General features: G+C 43.2%; 2 protein-coding genes across 4 annotated transcripts in view; one reads left to right on the forward strand and one right to left on the reverse strand.

Annotated features, from left to right (window-relative positions):
* Positions 1 to 13,247, reverse strand: part of Smim3 (small integral membrane protein 3) — a 52,321-nt gene extending 39,074 nt beyond the window's left edge. The window contains exon 1 of one of the 2 annotated variants that reach the window (XM_017600864.3): positions 13,223 to 13,247. The gene's annotated coding sequence lies outside the window, so the exon portion shown is untranslated. Of the gene's footprint in view, positions 1 to 6,140; positions 6,288 to 13,222 lie in introns of those variants that run through there. The other variant, XM_039096614.2, reaches the window with a different exon arrangement.
* The window catches only part of Dctn4 (dynactin subunit 4), a 28,658-nt gene continuing 19,124 nt past the window's right edge, over positions 11,656 to 21,189 (forward strand). Inside the window, exons 1-3 of one of the 2 annotated variants that reach the window (XM_006254783.5) lie at positions 11,656 to 13,455; positions 16,121 to 16,191; positions 20,316 to 20,494. In XM_006254783.5, coding sequence (XP_006254845.1) covers positions 13,321 to 13,455; positions 16,121 to 16,191; positions 20,316 to 20,494 — 385 coding nt within the window. In that variant the 5' untranslated portion in view covers positions 11,656 to 13,320. The remainder of the gene's footprint in view (positions 13,456 to 16,120; positions 16,192 to 20,315; positions 20,495 to 21,189) is intronic. The other variant, NM_053404.2, reaches the window with a different exon arrangement.

Raw genomic sequence — 21,189 nt, forward strand, 5'->3', positions numbered from 1 at the left:
CTGATTCAAAACACTCCTTTTATCCAGGCATAGTGATGCACACTTTTAATCTCGGCGGTAGTGAAACTAAGGCAGGAGGATCACAAGTTCAAGGCCAGCCTTGACTTCACTGAAAATTCCAGGCCAGACTGGCTATTAAGACCCTTTCTCAAACACACACACACACACACACACACACACACACACACACACACACAAATTACATTTTCTTTTGAATCACCAGCATGAAGGAGTAGAATAAATGTTCTAGTACATAAATTAATGAAAAATCACCTAAGATTTCTCTTTCTAACTCTGAGTTTGTGTCTAAGGGAAAGTTAGACGCTTTAAAACCTATTGTATGGGGGTTGGGGATTTAGCTCAGTGGTAGACGCTTGCCTAGAAAGTGCAAGGCCCTGGGTTCGGTCCTCAGCTCCAGGGGCAAAAAAAAAGAAAAGAAAAGAAAAAAGAAAAAAAAATCTATCGTGTGAAATCAGAATTCTTTGGGGAAACAGAGCCAATTGGATAGATATGTGTTCAGGAAAGGAAAAAGAGAGAGTTGGGGGAGTGGAAGGTTGATTTTAATGAATTGAGAACTGGCTCCCATGAAGTTCAGGCCTGAAACACAGAAAGATCTCATGTCACATTGAAATCCAAAGGCAACCTGTTGGCAGAGTCCCCTGACCTTTTTTTTTTTTTTTTTTAGGCTTGAAACTGATTGGCTGAAGCATAGCCAGATTTAAGAGAACAATCCAAAATCTTAAAACCTTTCTATTTAAATCTTAATCTCATCTCAGAAATAACTTTCGCAGAGAAATCTAGACATGTTTAACCAAATACATTAAGAACTATGGCCTAACAAAATTAACACGAAGTCAGCTAAAACACACTGTGCCTACCAGTCTGGAAAGAAAACTTAACAAGGCAATGGTATGTCTAGAACACAAACTGCCTCTACAACGAGAAGAAACAAGACAGAACTTAGAGAACAGCAAGAAAGTGGGATGCTGGGAAGGCCGTGGCAATGACGTCAGCTTCCGGGCTCTGAGCAGCCCTGTGTGCTGTGCTCTGAGCAGAAAGAGACAACTAAAGATGTGGAAGAGGCCAGGTCACTGGAAGAAAAAATACAGGAACACCCCCTGGAAATGTACAGCAGGCTTTCCCAGGCTACTGTGGGTTTCCTGCCATAGGAGTTATGCAAGCTGGTGATATTGCAGAGCGAGTCCATCGTGGCAGAAAGTGTTGGGAGAACACTGGCACAATATATGATACTAAACAGTACTATACCATGGCTCCTTTGTCCCCAGTTTGCTGGGACATCGTTTAAATCTCCTCCCTTTTCTAAGTCTTTAGGCTTCATAGATTATGAAGTTAAATCAGATGATACTTTTTAGAAGAACTTGTAACTCCACAATTCCTTTAAAGTTGGGGCTCAGAGATCTTAAGATTGTTACCGGATGCATTTACCTTTTTTTTTAAAAGTATTATTAGAGGGTGCCTGCATGTATATCTGTGTGCCACATGCATACAGGAGCAAAAGAGGGCATCAGACCCCCTGGGACTGGAGTTACAGATGGCCGTGAGCTGCCACTTAGGTGTGGGGATCAGACGCAGGTCCTCTGGAAGACGAGCCTGTGCTCTTAATCACTGAGCCATCGATTCGGCCCTGCTCTACCTTAAGACACATCTGTGAGAGGTGATCTGCCTTGTCCCATTAACCCACTGTATTAGTCACTTTTCTACTGCTGTGATAAAATGACCAAGTTATTTGGGCCTACAGCTTGAGAGGGTTAGAGTCCATGATGGTGGAAGGAAGGAAGAGTGTCAGGAGCAGGACGCTGAGGGCTACGAGCAGGAGCCAGAGACCTCACACTAGACACAGCAAGTCTCCTAGCTCTCAAAGGCCCTTCCCAGTGGCATACCGCCTCCAGCAGACATACTTCCTAAGCCTACGCAAACAGTGCCACCAACAGGGGAGCAAACTTTCAGACACCCGAGCGTATAGGAGACATTGTCATTCGAGGCACCACAACCACTGTCCGCTCTGTCCTGGTTCAGACATCAGCTGGCTCCTTATGGGAACTTTAATGTTCATTCACCCAGCCGAGTCAAGCAGCAGGCCTTAGAACTCCCAAGAGTCTCTGTCCCTGCCCATTCCATTTCATCCTGGGACTCCCTTGAGTAAAATGCCCTTTTCTGCAAAGCAGCAGCAGTGGCTTGCTAACTCCCTAAAGACACAGCTCCTTGCCTGGAAGCAGCATGAAGAAATGTGTACTTTGATTAAAACTTTTGATTGTAACTAAAGTACATAATCCAATTAACAATTAGGCAGGAAGGGAGGAAGGCAAAATGATAGAGCTTTCTAGACAGAAGGATTTGAGAGGGAACAGGATGCTGAAAGAAAAACGGGAGGGATGGTCACACCGTCTCGTTAGTATAGTTCTTTGGATGCATTCCCATAGCTTAATTTCAAAGTATTCAATTGTGCAGCCATAGAGCGAGGAGAGCTGATAGACTGTTACCAGCACATATCTCAGTTTGCCTTTCTAATTTTTTCAAGAAAACTGTAGCATTTTGTTGGGTTTTTTTTTCATGATTTTTTTTCTTTTAAAGATAATTTTTATTTATTTGTTTGCTTTTTAAGGCAGGGTCTCACTACGTAGTTCTGGCTGTCCTAGAAACTCATCATGTAAACCAGACTAGCCTTGAACTCACAGAAATTCACCTGCCTCTGCTGAGATTAAAGGCCTGTGCCACCCTCCTGACTTCAAGAACATGTTTTAGCTAAGCATGGTGACTCATGCCCATAATCCTACCAACTGAGAGGCTGAACGAATATAATAAGATACTTTTCGTTTCTAATTTGACTTGTCCAGGATTATCCAGATGATAATGGACAGCACTTGATGCTGGATTGTTTGTTGGCAGTTATGGGAGTTGAACTCAGAGCCTTCCACAAGCTAAACGAGCACTCTAAAATGGAGCTCACCTCTCTTGTGACGTTTTTATTTTAGACACGGTCTCGCTGAGTGGCCCAGGCAGCCATGGACCTTGGAGATTCCCTGCCTTACCTTCCTAAGTAGCTGGGATTAGAGGCCTGCCTTTCAGAGCTGGTCTTAAATGTCCTGTGCCCAACTGGCTTCTACTGAGCCTGTAATACTCTCTGTGCCTTGGCTTTATGCTCTGCGAAGTGGGCTCTTTCCTGCCTGGCTAAAGCACAGCAGAGAAACACAGAATGTACAGCAAACACGTACAATGCAGCTTTGACAGTTCAAATCCTGGCTATGGGAGAAGGCAGAGGAAGTAAACGTGGGAATGAAGACCAACAATTATTGTGAAGCCTGATGTTAGAGTACAGTTACCAATTTCACTGTTTCCTTAAAATATGCACCTAAGTTGTATCTGTATTCCTTCCTTGCTTTGAAGATAGGTACCTCTGTGTATTCTACACCAACAGACCTCAGAGCCTATCAGTGGCCCCTTCAGTGCCTCACAGACTTCCAGTTGCCAGAACTCTTGTGTCTGTGGGTTTTCCCAGAGCTATAGAAAAGCAGTTTGTCAGTCAAAATACCTGGCAATTCCCCAGGAACAAGTCTTCAGAGGTATAAATATCCTCAACGTCCTACCAACTATAATTGGAAAAATAATTTCTGAGAACCATGTTACATTGTTTCTCAGAGTGTCTCTGTGGACATGGGCCACAGACTGATAATCATATGACCCTCCTTCTAGGAACCCCTCAACTACCCTGACCCTTGTCTCAAGACTCTTGTATTCTGCTTCAGACCATATCGCCTTGATAGCTCACTTCCATCAGACTTGGCTCACAGAGAAGCTCCAGCAGGGGTGAGAGGTCATTCTACCTCGTGCTCCCCATCATCCCCAAGGTTCCTGGTGGTAAAGGCTGATTGTACAACTGCCACTTCTGGTCTTAGGCTTCAGAAAGCATCACACTTGTACGAGCCATGGAGTACCATAACGTCCCTTTAGATTCACAGGCAGACACAGGCAGACACACACACACACACACACACACACACACACACACACACACACACACACACACTTTTGAAAACAACACCCACAACAAGCTTTTCTCAAATTACCACCTTTAACTGTTAGGTAGCTAGTTAGTAGAGGCTTGAGAGTCATTAGGGAAGAATTCCATTTTGAACTGCCCAAAAGATGACAAAATTCCTATTTACAGTGAGGCTTTCTGGAAAAAAAAAATGAAGACACGAGTATCCTTTTCCTAAGAATTAATCCAAACAGGCCTGTCAGAGACCTGGACAGTGAAGTGCTCCAATGGGGAAGCTGTCTATTCTAGAGACTTAAGAAATGGCAAAAAGCCTACCTAAAGTGTACAATTTTAGGGCACAATGGTCCCTTTGGCTGATGTCCACGCTTACAACTTGAGAGTATGCTCTACACACAATGGTCCCTTTGGTCACTGGCCAAAAGAATGTTTTTGAAAGTGTTTCACTTTACCCTGTAATAAACCCCACCTCTCTTCTACACCACGCTCTATATGTCTTGTTTGAATTCTTTCAATGAACATCACAGGAACACTGACCTCGGAAAAGGTAGTTGAGGAAGACATGAGGCGAAGAACAGTAGGAGAAGCAGGAGGTGACAGAAGTGACCAGAGAGAAGGAGTTGTACTGGGTACAGGTAGGTCATACAACATCCTGAAGGAAGCTCTTGCCCGGGTAGGTCTAGCTCAGCACCTCCCAGCAGTCAAATGGAACCACACAGAGTTCCCACACACAGTTCAGGTAGGCTGGTTGCTGTTCCTAAGTCTTCAGAATAAACAGCTTCCCAAATGGGGCATTTCCCTGTCCAGGTGACTGACCGGCTGTTTGGATTAACTCTCAAAACTGGAGCACAGCTGCTGTCTCCATCTTTAGCTTACTTGCTAGCTCTCAGCAAAGACATCGGCTTCTTTCCACAACAGGCCTCATCGCATAGCTAATATTCATAAGACTCACCTGACAGGGATGGAGGTTATGTTTATGCTTTGGGATTTGTTGTTGCTGCTGGGTGGTTGTTTTTCTTTTCTCTCACTTTGTTTTTATTTTCTATCATTTTGAAATAATAATAAAAATATTTCTTAGCTTCTACCAAACTAGCCTGGAGCTCAAGGCTCCTGCCTCAGCCTCCCAAGTACTGGAATTACAGGAATTACAGCCTAGGCCACAAAAGTAACTTTATTTTTTATTTCAAACTTTATTATATATATATGTATATGTATATAATCTTATATATATGTATATGTATATAATAATATGTATATGTATATATATCTTACACACCAAAATTAACCTGGTCCAAAACCTTCGGTACTCAATGAACATCCACAGTTAGAGTAGCCTTTTGAAATGGAAACTGTGGAGCTTCACTTATTTAACATTCTCACTATCAAATACATTTGTATGCACTTACCCACCATCAAATAGGGGAATCTAGGAGTTAGAACTAGAAACACAATTCTATCCTCTTTCATAACTCACGTTCATTATTGAACGCAATCCTTCCTCATCCCCTAATATTTAGCCATTTTTGTTAACTCGTTGTACCATACCCCATGTATATATACATGTGCTATATTATTGGCTAGATTCTATACATGGGAGAGAACATATAGTTGTTTTCTTTCTAAGACTGTGTGCTCTCACTTAATATTAAACATTCTAAGATCATCAATTTCCTGCAGATTAACTTTTATAGTCACTTTTAGAACTGTCGTTTCATCACTTCTGTTACATGCTCCCGGTAACCAGGGTATGAATACCACAGAGTATTAACCACCAGAGAAAGCTTAGAGACCGGTTTCCCAGACCGGCTCAACAGTAACCAAACATCAGGCTGAACTTCCCTGTGAGAGCAGAAAATTCCTCGGACATGTAGTTTAAAGTCTTAAAAAAAAAAATACTTTCTAGAAATGAACAATAAGAAACACCAAAATGAAGAGGTGGGAATATAGACAGTTGGAAAAGCCGATGATCCAAAGTAGCCAAAGAAGTCAACATAATGTCCAGGAAGTAAGCTGGGGATGAGACAAAGCACTTCCTCCCTCTGAACACTTTCTCTGCGGGAAAAGGAGGAACCCGGAGCACACTGGTAGCGCTAACAGTGTGCTATGCTTTTCCCAGTGTACTTGCCTGAACTCATCTTGTTCTCACAGCAAGGAGCAAAGCTTATTTGGAAGAATCTTTGGCACCATGACAAATAGACTGGGTTCTCACAAAACAGCAGCAAATTCTCAGCTCAAGCTGGAGCTCTGAAGATCTGGTTAACGTGTTTAGCAAGTGACTGGCTCTTTCCTGGGGCCTCTTGTGAAATATGCTTTCCTGTCTGGTAAGCACAAACAAAGTAAACCTGAGACTGTGAACAAGTAAGTCAGTTTTAACACATTCTCTTACACATGGAAAACTCTTTCTTTCCTGGTCTTTTTATTTGGATCTCTGACAGAGAGACAGCAACAGTGGTTTCTGAGGAAATTAGCTCCCAGTGGGTGAATTCAGGCAAGTCATTAAACAAATCATCCCCTGGCCTAACCAAAGCCTTGCTGCATGGTTCCAAGCTAAACCTTACACACGATACGCATCCAAAGCTAACCCAAGAAACCCCACAGGTTCAACCTTCAAAATACGCCAGACTATCCTGGTGCTGTCATCTCTAGAGGGGCTCTAGCAGCAAGAGCATGGCAAACATGGCTCTGTCAGGCCTTGCCCTCACCCATTTGTTAAAAACTGTTACATTACATTCCTAACACTAACCACCAAGGCCCATTCCTTTATTTAGCCACTTCCTCCTCCTGAGGCTGACTACCATGGTGCAGCTATCAAAGTATTGAAGTCCAGAAATCAAAGACCCCCTTTTGGTTGCCCTAATTAACATGTCCAATCAAAATTAACCAACTCATCCTAATTTTTTTTCCTTCATAAACTGCCATCTGCCAATGGGCACATCTATCTCCTGTCTAGAGTCTGCCCTTTGTCTCTCCAGGACAAATAACCCTTCCCCATCTCACTTGCCCTTTTTCTCCCTCATTCTCTACGTCCTGTCTTCGTCTCTTATTCCCTGCCCTTTTCCCCTCTGGAACAAATACATCTCCTTTGTTCTTAGAACTTGGTCTTGGTGTGGCTTGTGCCAACGCTGGTCCTTTTAACGTCTTCCCTAGATCACTGTAGCAATCTATTAGCTAACCTCTACCTCTCTCCTTTTTCCATGTCTTCATTCTAAAAACTTCACATACAGAGTGGCACTTATAAAAAGTAGATTGTCTCTGCTCCTTTTGAAAACACACTGTCCTGGTTAGAATTTGTCAGCTTGATACGAGCTAGAGTCATCCCAGAAAAGGAGCTTAACCGAGACAATGCCTCCAGCAGACTGGCTTGTAGGCAAGCCAGTGTGGCATTTCCGTGATCCATGATTGGTCTGACAGAGCTCAGCACACTGTGAGGGGGGCCACCCCTGCACAGGTGGTCCTGGGTTATATAAGAAAGCAGTCGGAGCAAGCCATGGAGAGCAACACAGCCTCACACGCTCTCTGCTTCAGTTCCTGGCTCCGGGTTCCTACGCTGCTTGAGCTCCTACCTTGGCTTCCTCCTAAGACGCACTGTGACCCATTAGTCAAATCAACCCTTTCCCTCCCCAAGTTGTTGTCCATCTTGGTGTTTATCATCGCCACAGGAAGCAAAGACACACGAAACGATCTCCAAGTCCCATAGAGCAAACTCCGGTATCATAAATGCTTTTCAAGATCCCACAAATGCTGCCGTCAATCCTTCTGTTCCCCAGGGCTCTCACCCACTTACCCTGTAATGCTTCTCTGACCTCCTACTTATTGCTCCTCTGGGCCTCCGAGACTTGAATCACCCTTCCCCTGTTATCCACTTATCTCAACCTCTACTTTCTCCCATCTTTGCTCAAATCCAATCTTTTCAGGAAACTTATCTTGTCATTCTATGCAAAAAAAAAAAAATTGAGGTTCCTTCCTTCCATTTTTTTGCTCTACCTTCTATAGAAAAAAAAAGAACTGCTTAAAAATAAAAGGCAATTTTTTCTGGGGCAGAGTCAGAGTAAGCTCAGAGAGTTGGCAGAACAGAGACTGTGTGTCCATGGGCTTGCATCTGAGAGCTATCAGATCCTGAGAAGCCAGGATCCTACCCTAACTTTAAGCAGCTGTTAGACAGCAATGACCACAGTTAGCCTGAGGTCATGTTGTATCTCCTCTACGGAGAGAGGATGCTGAGCCCACGTCCCTGCTAACTCAACAGAACACAGAGGAAGCATCCCCAGGTCCTGTAGAATTGGTACTACAGTCCTGTTAGCCTATGAAGAAGAAGAAGAAGCACAAAGGGAAAATCCTCAGTGAGGCTGGAGGTGTGCTTGAGAAACTCCTCCTGAAGACAACCTGAGAACACTTTAGAAATGTGTAACTCATGTGCTCAGGGGTCACCTAACAAACTCCCAAGGCGAAACAAACAGACCCTCTATGGTCACTGGCTTTCTCTCGCATTGGCTTGATTTACATTTTCTTTTTAAGTGTTAAAAGAGAAACTAAGGGGGCTGGAGAGTGGCTCAGTGGTTAAGAGCTCTGACTGCTCTTCCAGAGGTCCTGAGTTCAATTCCCAGCAACAACATGTAATGGGATCTGATGGCCCTCTTCTGCTGTGTCTGAAGACAGCAACCATGTTCTTATATACATTAAATAAATAAATAAATCTTTTTTTAAGAGAAACTAGGTTTTCCTTCTGTTGTAGACATCAATTAGCTAATTGCTATTAACTGGGAAGCTGTGCTTATGGATTAGAAAACAGAAACTGTAACAAGGAAACATATGGAAAGCAAGTATGGCACACATTCCAGAGGTAAAAAGATCATGGTTGAGGCCAGCCTAGACTACAAGGAAAGAGACTCTATCTAAAAAGCAAACGAACCCATGGAAATGGCCTTTAGCTCTGAGCCTTTTTTTTTTTTTCATTTGAAGAATACAGGGATGGGAACTAGAATCTTGTTAGTTCGTGTTCATTCTTAGTCACATCCAGCCTCCTATACCAGAAGACTAGTGTGGGCGCCTACCAACTCCAACATCAGGGCCAATGCAACCACTGCCTTGGTCTGTGCAGCCTGAGCACATCACTGAAGAAGCTGGCCATGCAGGGCTTCAGACACCAAGCTAGGTGTCTTCTGGGTCTGTTCCTCCCTCTGCTCCTTAACCTGGGTTTGTGCTTCACCAGTGCCTAGGGCTCCTGCAGGTTGCCACCTAAACTCAGGAAATTCCACTGTTGGCAACTGCTATGGAAACTCAGCCTGTCAGGATGGAAACATCCAGTCACTATAGGCAAAGAGGAGAGCACTGGGGGAAAAAAGCTGAGCTGTCTTCTGCTTTGTGGGGTTTTGTGTATACCTGTCTGACAATGTTAGTGCATTTAAGAGCACATGCATGTAATGTGTTCAGATGTGAAAGTCATCAAATACAATTTACTGTATATCTACTCTGGATCAAGCCCTTTGTCAGGCATCCACAGAGCTCATGCTTTAGAAAGAAGACGTGTTTGTTTTAAAAACATGCCACATGCCAGGTGCTCTAACAGGTCACAGTTCTATTTTAGTGTTTGGGAAGTTTTCATAGAGGAAAGTACCCTGGAACTAACAAACAATGCTCCTGGCTGAGGAAACTGCACTTACAGGGTCCCAAAGGGATACAAGGACCAAGAATACTCCTGAGTCGGAGTTAGAGTTACATAGGACTTGAAAGCAAGGTGAGGTTTTCGGATATGAGGCCAAAGAGGCAGACAGGTCTCTGATCCTGAAGCGCTTACCATTACCCTAAGAGTTTGGGGCTGGAGGTGGGTGGTTGTCTTATAGGTGACAGAGAGGCCAAGAAAGGAAGACAAACAATAGAAAATAAATAAATACATTTGAAATGTGCTTTTTAGAAAGACCAGTCTATCTCAATGCTTATTTGGTTTCTGTTTTGAGGCAAGGTCTTATTATCTCATCCTGGCCAGGCCAGGCACTGAAATACTGACCACACTCACAGAGAGACATCCAGCTGTCTCTGACCCCCTCTCCACTGCAGCACCATGCTGGTCCAACCTAGCTCAGTGAAGAGGGCAGACTGGGTGGCTACTAAGAGAAAGCAGTGAGCCCAGGGAGGAAAACAATACCAACTCTGAATTAAGACAGTTGTGAGAGAGCAAAGAGAGATGAAAGTTAGAACTATTTAGAAAGTAAAATCAAGAAGGAAGGAAGGAGCCCCCAAGGAAGCACCCAAGGTTTGGACTAAGGCAGGTAGGTGCTAGTGAAGATTTGGCAGCACTCAGAGGTCGCAAGAATGTGAGGAACATAAGCTTTGAGAGAAAAAATTCTCCATCCGCTTGCTTGGGATATGGAGGAGGTTTGCTAGGATGGCCGTGTGCCTGCAGCCCTTGGCCATGTTTACATTTGGGAAACAGAGTTTAGGCAACAGCACTACATTTCCTGGGAGGGGCTCCCAGAAGAGCCAGGAGGGGCTAGCTGTTGAGACATGACTTTTTACTTTCCCTTCTGTGTACTTGCTGGAATGTTCTGATGAGACTGCAGACTCTATAGAGGAAAGTCTGTGATTAGTGTAGTTTCCAAACAGGAAGCCCAACATGGGGAAGGCAGCCTTGGCAAATGGGCAGCCGTGGCTGGCACAGTTCCTGGGGTCTCAGAAGTCACTTGGGAGTTCACTAGGCCAAAGCCTATCTCCAAGTTCTTTTCTGAGAGGAAATCACAATAGGATCTCCCCACTAGGGGTTTTAGAAATGTCCTTTTATGTGCCTAGCACTTCACAGTTCACAAAGTGCTTTTACACTCATGGTAACTTTTTCTTCTCCCCACCAAGACAAGTAGTATTCTTCCCAATCTGTGTGTCCTCAAACAAGACTTGGAGTTACAAATGGTTTTCTTTTTTCAAAAGTGCATAGCCAGGGATTACCAAAGCTATTGACCCAGATTAGAAATTTTATGTTGGCAAAACAATAGGGAAGTTTACATCTTCTATAGTCTGGGTGAGAATGCACACTGAGCTGGCTGTTCACAACACACTCAGTATTTTTTGAATGTGGTTAGCCTTTCCTCTGTCTGGCAGTGCTACTTCTGGGTCCCTGTGTTAAACCAATGCTCACCCTAAAAGCAAAACACAAGGTGAATCCAACATTAAAATGCGGCCTTAGTGAAGAGTGAAAAAATACCATGAGGCTGTTCATCACTGTGTGCACAGAGGACCTCATCTTGCTGGGACCCTCTAAGGGACAAACAATCCTGAAGGGCGAAGGAGGTGCACTCACAGGCTCTTACCTATGTCAGTCAGCTCCTCCACAGAATGTTAACTCATACTTTGTGGCTGACTAAAAGAGTTCCCAGAAGTATTCACAAAATGTATTCACATATCAGCTATGTCGTTAAAAAATAAGGTTAGTGATGACCTGGGACTGACACGGGTGCTGTCATTGGAACACAGATCTCTGAAGTTAATTCTAATTTTCAGACTCTGGAAGCTATAACTGGAGTTAACAAGAACAGGGTCCAGACCCCTTTGGAGATTTGATAGGAACCTATCAAGAAATGATCAAAGTGTATTGATTCTCTGCCATGACTTTCCTTAGTCCATAGCACAGTGACCTCATAATGCTACACATTCCGTTTAGCAGTGCTCCCAGACGACAGCAGAGGGAAGGCTCTCTGTCAAGCCCAAAGACAAAAAAAACAAAAGCCAAAAAACAAAAAGAACCCAAGTGATTGTCAAAACCCAGTTCTTCTCAACTGCATTAGGTGTAGGACTCACAAGGGAACCTGCTGTGAAGTTAAATTCCTGCCCAGAAATTTCAAGTTATACCTTTGGAATCTACATAAATAAACCCGGGTTTCCCATTTTAAATTCCTCTGGTGATGCAGAACCACACTTAGAAAACACTGGCTCTGGACCTAGAGCCTGAGTCCTGAGAGGGGGAATGTGTCTCTACCCAGGAAAGGGGACTTAAACTCACTAAAACCAAAACAAAACCAAAGTGATACGCCACGATAATCCATAAGGTCAATGAATTCATTAACATAAAAAAAGAAAAACAACCCTGCAAATTATTTGGATAATAATATACTTTCTCCTAAGAGCAAAATGCATCTATGGAACTAATCTAGTGCCAGGCTGTTTTCCTGGCAAACAAGAAGAGTACAAAGTCTTTGAACATTCTACCTCAGGCAGCCCACTAAGCATCATAGTCACTCTGTATTTATGCTTTCTGAATAAAATCCCTCCCACCTTAGAAAAAGAGTAAGTGTAATTTAATAAACTTTAAACTATTAACGTGGCACCGTTTATAAGATAATATACATTAAATGCTGTATAACTGAAAAGCGTTTTATAAAGTAAGCAACTACCTTCCTAGAAAATGTGCTGAAGGCATTCTATATGGGGGCGATGTGTGCAAGCTCTGGAATAAATACAAGAGAAAACGGGAAACAGACCATTGGGCTTCCCTAAGCCCAGGTTTCCTGCTCTCTAAAACAGAAATAATGCTAGTATCTACCTTGGAAGTTTCATGAGAATTGAGGCGGTGTTAGTTTTGCATTTCCTCTATCTCCATTCTTAATATTAATAGAAGGGTTCTCTTTCTGTTCCCATCACGGGCTCTAATATCAGACACTTAATACACTAATCAAACACATGGTGGCAGACAACGTGAGCCTGGCTCTGGGTGGTATCTTGTCGTTTCACATCTCAGCCTTGATGTACACACAGAATACAGATGGCCCTTGTCAACTTGGTGTACTACTTCCTGTCTTCCACCATTGATAATAAATGTTCACAGTGTGTAGATTTATCACTAACTTCATAGTTAGAAATGAATAGTACTTCCAATGCTAGAGCTTACTATTATTTCAAAAGAGAGAACGTATGTTTCAAGGGGTCTGTGGCAAGGTCGTCAGAAGAACAGAGTTGCTGTAACTCGGCTTTCCAATTTGGATGTAATATTGGCCTGAAAGGTGTGGGGGTGGGGGGAAGACCGTTTACAAAACAACAAACAGCAGTTTTACTTTCTGTATGATACAAAGAAGAGCACTGAGCCTGTCTGGACTTGGACTAGGACAGACTATCCCAGGAGGGACATAACAGCCAAAGTTCCCGGAAACGAGGAGGGTGGGACCCAAAACCGAGGAGCGCACGCGCACTTAGATCGCAAAGTCCCGCTGGATCGGCTTAGCTTACGTCAATGTCTACGTAAAAGACGTGGGGAACGCGGGGAGGGAAACGCCGGACTGTGTCACGTGACGGGTGCGCCGGGCGTTGGCTCCTCCCTCACCAAGATGGCGTCCTTGCTGCAGTCGGAGCGGGTTCTCTATCTCGTCCAAGGAGAAAAGAAGGTTCGGGCCCCGCTCTCACAGCTCTACTTCTGCCGCTACTGCAGTGAGCTTCGATCGCTGGAATGTGTGTCACACGAGGTAACTGGGCCGTCCTGCGGTGACTGCGCGCCGGGGTGGGGGTGCTCATCCCAGTCACTGCGGCTGGCAGGAAGTTCCGCCGGGAGAGGCGGGGAAATCGTGTGTCTAGCTTGCTGACTGGTCAAATGCCCCATCATTCAGCTGGGTTTGCGATTTCATTTGCTTGTGAATAGTCACTTGGAAAAGGGGGCGGCCCCGGGTGGGGCTGAGCAGATCTCTTGTTCTGGAGCTGCCTGTAGCTGCACGATTTGCCCTGGACCCTGCATTCTTCTGTGGGGCTTGCGAGTGGAGGGCTGAGAGATAGGTCGGAAGTGCCTAGCTCGAGTCACTGAAAGGCAAAAGAAACTGTCTTCTTACCATTAGCGGAAGGAGCGGGCAGCCATTCTTGGTCGTGGCCCTCCCTTTTGGGAAGTTCTGACCCTCCTTTAACCAGAACCGGAACACTGTCCAAACAGCTTGCCCAGTTTCCTGAGCCAGGCCAAGGACCGAAACAAGAAGACTGATAGGTTGACTTGAGGGGCAACCGCATAGAGTAGTCTGTGGTAAAAGAAGCTCAGAGTTCTAGTCACAGGCCCAGACGGTCATTGGAATAGGATTGTTCAGCTTAAAGATAAAAAAGGCACCCAATAAAGTCCCAAACCTTCTGCAGCTTTTGATGGAAGTTGTCTGTCTACTATGCTGCTGGGATGAAAAATAAGTAAAGCATAAACACTACTGTTGGAAATTTCACAGTCCGTTGAAAGCTCGTACTAGTATATTCAACTGTGTGGCACGGCCTTTATGTAATTTTTCCATCTAATGAAGATGGAGGCTTGGATTTGGGAGGCTTGGTGAAGGTTTTGGATAAGGTGAGGGTTGTTGAGGCAAGGTCTCATGTAGCTCAGGCTAGCCTCAAGCTTACTGTGTAGTCAGTGCTGGCCTTTAACTTCTGATTCTCTTGCCTTCACCTCCCAAATGCCGAAGTTAGAAATGTAAACTACCACATCCAGCTGTCGAAGGTGCATGGTGTTGCAAGAAGGGGGGGGAAAGCTGTATTGTGGTGACTCAGGCCTATAATCCTAACATTTGGGAGGCTAAGGCAAGAGAAGTATTTTGAGTTCAAGGCGAGCATGAACTGCATGGTAATTTATAGGACTGTCTAGGCTATAGTGAGATATGCCATCTCGACTCTCTGGGCTCACACCCCACCCCCAAAAGTACAGGTTGGTTTGATTACAGAGTCATTTAGAGATGGGAAGGAAGACCAGGATCAGAGAATTAAGATCCCTGGGGTTATTTTATTGGAGATATTTTCCAAAATATTAAGAATGGTTAAACCAAAGAATATAAGAAATACAGTCCTATTTATACATACATATTTATACATATTTGTATCATATATGTGATTTTTCTTAGATTTCTGCATTAGTGCTTTGTGTGATAGCTAGAATTCTGTAATTATCAAATAAAATCTGCTCATTACTTAAAATACTTTCTTACAAAGTATATTTTAAGAGTGGACCTAATATATATATAAGACTGTGTTTTGAGTTACATACAGTAAATAAGATACTTGTGTTATTCAATTTGTTATTTTTCTAAAATCTCTAATTTGGAATCTGAAGAGCTGGCCCAGCAGGTACAGGCTCTTGCTGCCAAGCCTGCCAATGCGAGTTGGGTCCAAGGACCTCAATGGTGGGAGCAGAGAACCAACCAAGTCCTGTGAGGTGTCCTCAGCATCCACACATGAGCTGTGGCACCTGCAGACCTCCTCCCCCATCACATATGTGCAAAATGCATGGAAAATAAGCAAATAGAAATCTCTCATTTGGGGGTTGAAGTGATAGCACAATCTGTAAAACGTTTACAGACAGGAAGACATGAGTTCAGTCCCCAGGATCCAGAACACACATGCTTACAAGCTAGGCACAGTGGCCTATAGGCCATCCAACCTAATCTACTTGGTAAGTTCCAGGCAAAGGGGGGCAGGGGGCGGTGCTTGCGGTTACAGCACCTGAGATTTCCCTCTGACTGTCCCATAAGTGTCTGTACACATGCCACACATATACTAATTAAGAAGCAGGCCTCTAATTGGCTGGCTATATCTGTGGAAATTTTAATAATTCTCAGTAAATATATTACATTGCTGATGAGGAAACTTAATGTCTTTAAGGGCTACATTTTTTTTTTAGATGTCATGCATGAGTATTTTGCCTGTACGTGTAGCTGTGCTCTGTGTGCATGCCTACTGCCCATGCAGGTCAGAAGAGGGCACACAGTGATCTACTACATGGGTGCTGAGAATCTAACCCCAGTCCTCTGTAAGAGCAGCCAGTGCCCTTAGTCACAAACCATCTTCCCGTACACAACTCAAGCCAAACGAGATGGGAGACTTGATCACAGCTTCATATTTGCGTTTTTAATCGATTCATTTGGAAGCTTGAAGTGTCACATAGACAAGTCTTGACACAGCTGACACATAAACCTTGATGATAGGGAACAGAAAATACAGAAAGGGAAAAAAATGGGATTACAAGGAAAACAAACAGCAGATAGGTAATTGCTAAACTGTAAACACTAGAGGTGTTGTCCCCCCACCCCACCTCCCCATCAGTGACTTCTTACCTTTCGGTGAGGTATAGCATATCTTAGTAACGAGCTTCATTCATTTCTTATTTTCTTATAGGTGGACTCTCATTATTGTCCCAGCTGCTTAGAAAACATGCCATCAGCTGAAGCCAAATTAAAAAAGAATAGGTAAGAACAGGACGGATTTTTCTGTTTGCCATTTGTTGTTGGTTCTGAGGATACTGAGGATACGGGTCTTATTTCACGGACCAGACTGACCTCAAATTCTGATTTCTCCCAGCTCAAGTGCTGGGTTACACCACCGTTGTTTTTAAAATAGGGTAAGGAAATATACAGCATTGAGCAGTTCTTTTGTGTGTGTTTGGGCGTCATCATTGCCTAAGATAGCTTTGATCTTATTTTCTAATATAATGTCTGTATTAGAAGACTTCTAGATTAAGAGTTATTTTGAAATCAGTGCAGTCCACTCCCCTTCTGTTAAGAAACAGTATTCTATTAGTCATGTCACCGTAGGCTTCTTGTGATTGGACCTGGTTCTGAGATTTTTTTTTTTCTGGTCTTGACTTTGAAAGTACTGAGGGATCCTGGGGCAGTATTCATAGAATGCCTTTCAGTATTTGTGTGATATTTTTGTAAGTAGACCAAAGAATGGGTGAGAGTAGGGAGTCAGACACCCCTCTCAAGGTTTATCTGCATTCACTGTTTAGGACTTTCTTCCATAGTCTGCCTCTTTTCTCTACTTAGTCATTACTCATGAATATTCATTTTATATGTTAGGGGTGACAGTGCTTTATTTTGTTGGGTTTCTCCCTTGAGCCACCAGGAACTCTTGTACTTATCTCCCAAACCCCTCTAGCCTTGTCCCTGTCCCTGGTAAAGAGAGCTTTGCCTTGTTCCATGAATTTGAGCATTTTTCTCACCAGTCCAGTACTGTGATAAAACAGTACTGTAAGGTATGTTAAGTTGAGCTTGTATATTCTTCTGCCTTTAACTAGAATTTGTCATTTCTCAAAGGAATGTGGTTCTTTTCAGTGGAGGACATTAGGAACCATGGCCTGGCCTCGTAGATGTGCTCACTGCTACGGCTGTGCCAGGTTTGGTGTGGAAATTCTCGTTAAAGCCACATTCCTGTACATCTGTGGAGACGAGTCACTCTTTGTCTTTCCTACTCTAAGGTTACTCCTGAGAATTAGACACTGCACTGTATGCTTTCTATACATTAATCACTTAATATTCATGTGACCCTGTAAAGTAGATGGTATTACTTCCCTTTTGAAGACAATAGACATTGTACAATATTGTACAGATAATATTAGAACAGATAATAGACATTGTATAAGACTGCAGGTGAAATCTTGACACTCTCAGGTTGCGGGAGTTCTGAAAGCACCAGGGCAAATCAGATGTGGTTGCTCAAAACTGTAATCCTATCACTTAGAGCCAGTGACAGAAGAATCTCAAGTTCAAGACCAGTCTGAACTATACAGACTTTGTTTCAAACAACAGCAAAAAACACTGGGGTCCAGGGCTCCTAAAGGAAAATGTTATCTGAGTGCATCTCAGAGGAAAACAGAAAGCCTGCACGCCCTGGAAGCTACCACTTTAAACCACGCCCATCCATGGCGGTGTCTGTTTCAGCTCTCTGGCACAGCGGTCAGGTAGTAATTTTCCAGATCCTTTTCACAGTTGCTTATGTTGTTGATTCTCCGTTTTCTATCATACAATGCTTTTTCCTCTAGCAGCGTAAACTGTGACATTTGTCTTTCTTAAAAACCTCTATTGTTTCTATAGGCATAAAAAGAAACTGCAGTAGTACACCTCACCTAGAAACTGATTTTTCTCTGTAAAGGAGATAGATTTGAGCTCTAATTTGTCATAAACTTTGGTGGTAATTGTTTTGTTTTGTTCTTAAGTTAATATATAGTACTTCTGAAATGTCATACCCAGAAAAAAAAATTTTTTTCTTGAGAGTCTTTGAATTCTTAGCATTTGGATGACCATAGTCTCCTAACCTATAAATTGTAACCATGTATAGGTTCATGTGACTAGATGCGACTTCTAAAAGTTGACAGTGGTGAAAGGTTTCTGAAAGAATCTAATTTAGAGTCAAACATGCAATAAACAAGGTGTTTGCAGCGGGGCAGTCGCACATTGCACTGCACTGCCTCTCGTGGCCTTGGCTCTGAGCGCAGCCTGCAGACTTGGCATTCCTGGTGCCTCACTGGGTGCTGCCTGACACGTCAGCTCAGAGCAGAGACGAGTGTAGCTTACAACTGCAGTTGTTTCAGCACATACACAGTTCTTACCTAGAATACAAACATGTTAGCTTGACCGTTGCAAACACAACATTTTTCTCACATCATTCCTCAGCATATATCAAATCGTAGGTTTTTTTGCCTGTATTGTATAAGAATGGTTGCTTTTATAGGGTAACTTGTATTGTGGTAAATATTAAAAAATTCAGGGGGCTGGAGAGATGGCTCAGTGGTTTAGAGCACCGACTGCTCTTCCTGAGGTCCTGAGTTCAAATCCCAGCAACCACATGGTGGCTCACAACCATCTGTAATGAGATCTGATGCTGTCTTCTGGTGTGTCTGAAGACAGCTATAGTGTACTCATATACAGTAAATAAAATTAAAAAAAAAAATTCGGAACCTTTTTTCCCATGCTTGGGACATCATATGACTCAACATGGTGCTGGAGCTGAGTCTGTAGAGCATGAGACTCTTAATCTCAGGGTCGTGGGTTCAAGCCCCATGTTGGGTGCCACCTATTGTGGTAAATAATAATAAAAAAAAAATGCTGGAATAAATCTTTCATTCCGGCAACCGTAGGGCCACATGGCACTGTGGGATGCTTTTATCTCAGCGGCTCCGTGCTGCCCCCAAGTACTCTCAGACCCGGGCAATCCAGCGTGGTTGCCACGCTGGTCCCTTGAGTCAGTTCTGGAACCGGAAGGCCATATGGAACTAACCATAAATTATATCTGGTTAATATCTCCTGGCGGCTCTCTACTAGCTACCCGGTAAAATCAGGGCTCTTGAAGTCCAGCATGGGGCTGGCCTATCGTGGCTCCCTGCCATTGACTCTGTCCACACTCCTAGCAACGGCCCCTGGTAGTTAAGGTATAAACTCCCAACTACCGGGCAAAATCATGACTCAATAAACTACCTCAACAATCAGATTTATATGTTAAATTCTCAATCCACAATACAACCAATTGATAAAGATATAAACCACCCACCTATATAAGATAAATTGACCTATAGAAACCATCCCTTAAGAAATATTCATAACAACCTATATCTGTGTAGAGATGCATGGCGAGGATTGTTTACATCTGCCCCTATGTTGCCTCTCCCTTTCCTTCTAAAACTTTGTTCCCATCTCCCTTCTCATCCAAAGACAGACCTCGTTTTATCTTGTGTCTCGTTTTAACTTCACCTGCATAATGACATCAACCTACAAGCTTGAGTTGCTTACTTAAACATTTATTATTTTAATTATTAAACAGGGTTGGGGAAAAGTAAACAAAAACCAAGTATAAGAAAACCTGCTACTTTGCAGGCTAAAGTTGGAAATTTAATATATACACCAAAAAAACTAAAACCAACTCTGAAAAGCGTTGAAGACTCTCCATCCTGCATTATCAGCCATTTAGCAAAGTTTTATTTTATTATGCAAAAACAAACAAGCACTTATTAGTCTACAAATTTGCTTTTATCTTTAATTGACCAAGTCAGCAGGGTCTCAAGGAAGGAGTGAGGATTCAAAAGAAAAAGACAGCTAGACAACATTATAACATGACTCCAGCCAGTGCTGTGGCTGTAGTGGGTTTGTTTCTCTCCAGCCTACTTTTATACCATTTTAAGTTCATGCAAAGAATAAGGTCAATTCTAGGTCAAGGAACAAGCAAGGTAATAAAGTCCAGGGATCCAGGGACTTATCAAGATGATCAAGGTCTTGAGCCCACTTCCTTATTACTTACGTGTCCTGGCCCAGTGTCAGATTCTTGCCAAATTCCTAGAAGACAGGCCCCGAAATCAATACACTTAATAAATGGTAAAATTATATAAATTGTTTTTAAATTTTTCTTGATCTGTTAGCAGTGAATGTTTTATTTGTTTACTTGTTTCACAATAATATATACTAGGGATTATGTAAAAATTTCTCCAGTGAAAGTGCTCAAAAGTAGACAAAAGTTTAAGAGATCTTGAACTAAACCCTTGTGTAGCGCGTAGTAGGTGCTTGATAAGTACTGGCTGAATGAGTGGCTGTTTGTCCTGTCACAGATGTGCCAACTGCTTTGACTGTCCTGGATGCATGCACACCCTCTCCACCCGAGCTACAAGCATCTCCACACAGCTTCCAGACGACCCAGCCAAAACCACTATGAAGAAAGCCTATTACCTGGCCTGTGGATTTTGTCGATGGACATCTAGAGATGTGGGCATGGCAGACAAATCTGTAGGTGAGTGAGGTGTCTGTCAGTGTTGTAATTGAGCTCTGCAGTCTGTTGGGCAGTAGAACCTCAGTTCAGAACCGATGTCTTTAAGTCTTCTGTGTACTTAGATGCCGTGTACTCAGTGTGATGGTGTCGTTGCTGTTGTTTTGGTTTGGTTCTTTTGTTTTTGTTTTTAACTTTTTTAATGATTTGTTTTTATTTCACGTGAATTGATGTTTGCCTGAATGTTTGTCTGTGTGAGGATGTCACATCCTTTGGAGTTACAGACAGCTGTGAGCTGCCATGTGGGTGCTAGGAATTGAACCTGGGTCCTCTTGGAAGAGCAGCCAGTGCTCTTACTGCTAAACCATCTCTCCAGCCCCTCGTTATAGTTTTACATCTCAGATAGAGTAATAGTATTTCATTTTCTTAGAATTGGTAAAGTAGATTTTATGAATCTAATACTTTTCTAGAACCAAACTTAATACCATTTATTTAAAAAATATAGGGGTTGGGGATTTAGCTCAGTGGTAAAGGCCCTGGGTTCAGTCCCCAGCTCCGAAAAAAAGAAGAAGAAAAAGAAAAAAAATATATATATTTCTTGGACTAGAGATGTAGCTCAGTCGGTAGAGTGCTACCTAGCATTTATGAAGCCCTGGGTCCAGTTCCCAGCACGGCACGGCCCAGGCATGGTAGCTTACACCTGTAAGCCCAGCACTTCG

Source organism: Rattus norvegicus, chromosome 18, assembly GCF_036323735.1.
Source record: "Rattus norvegicus strain BN/NHsdMcwi chromosome 18, GRCr8, whole genome shotgun sequence".
Classification (NCBI taxonomy): domain Eukaryota; kingdom Metazoa; phylum Chordata; class Mammalia; order Rodentia; family Muridae; genus Rattus; species Rattus norvegicus.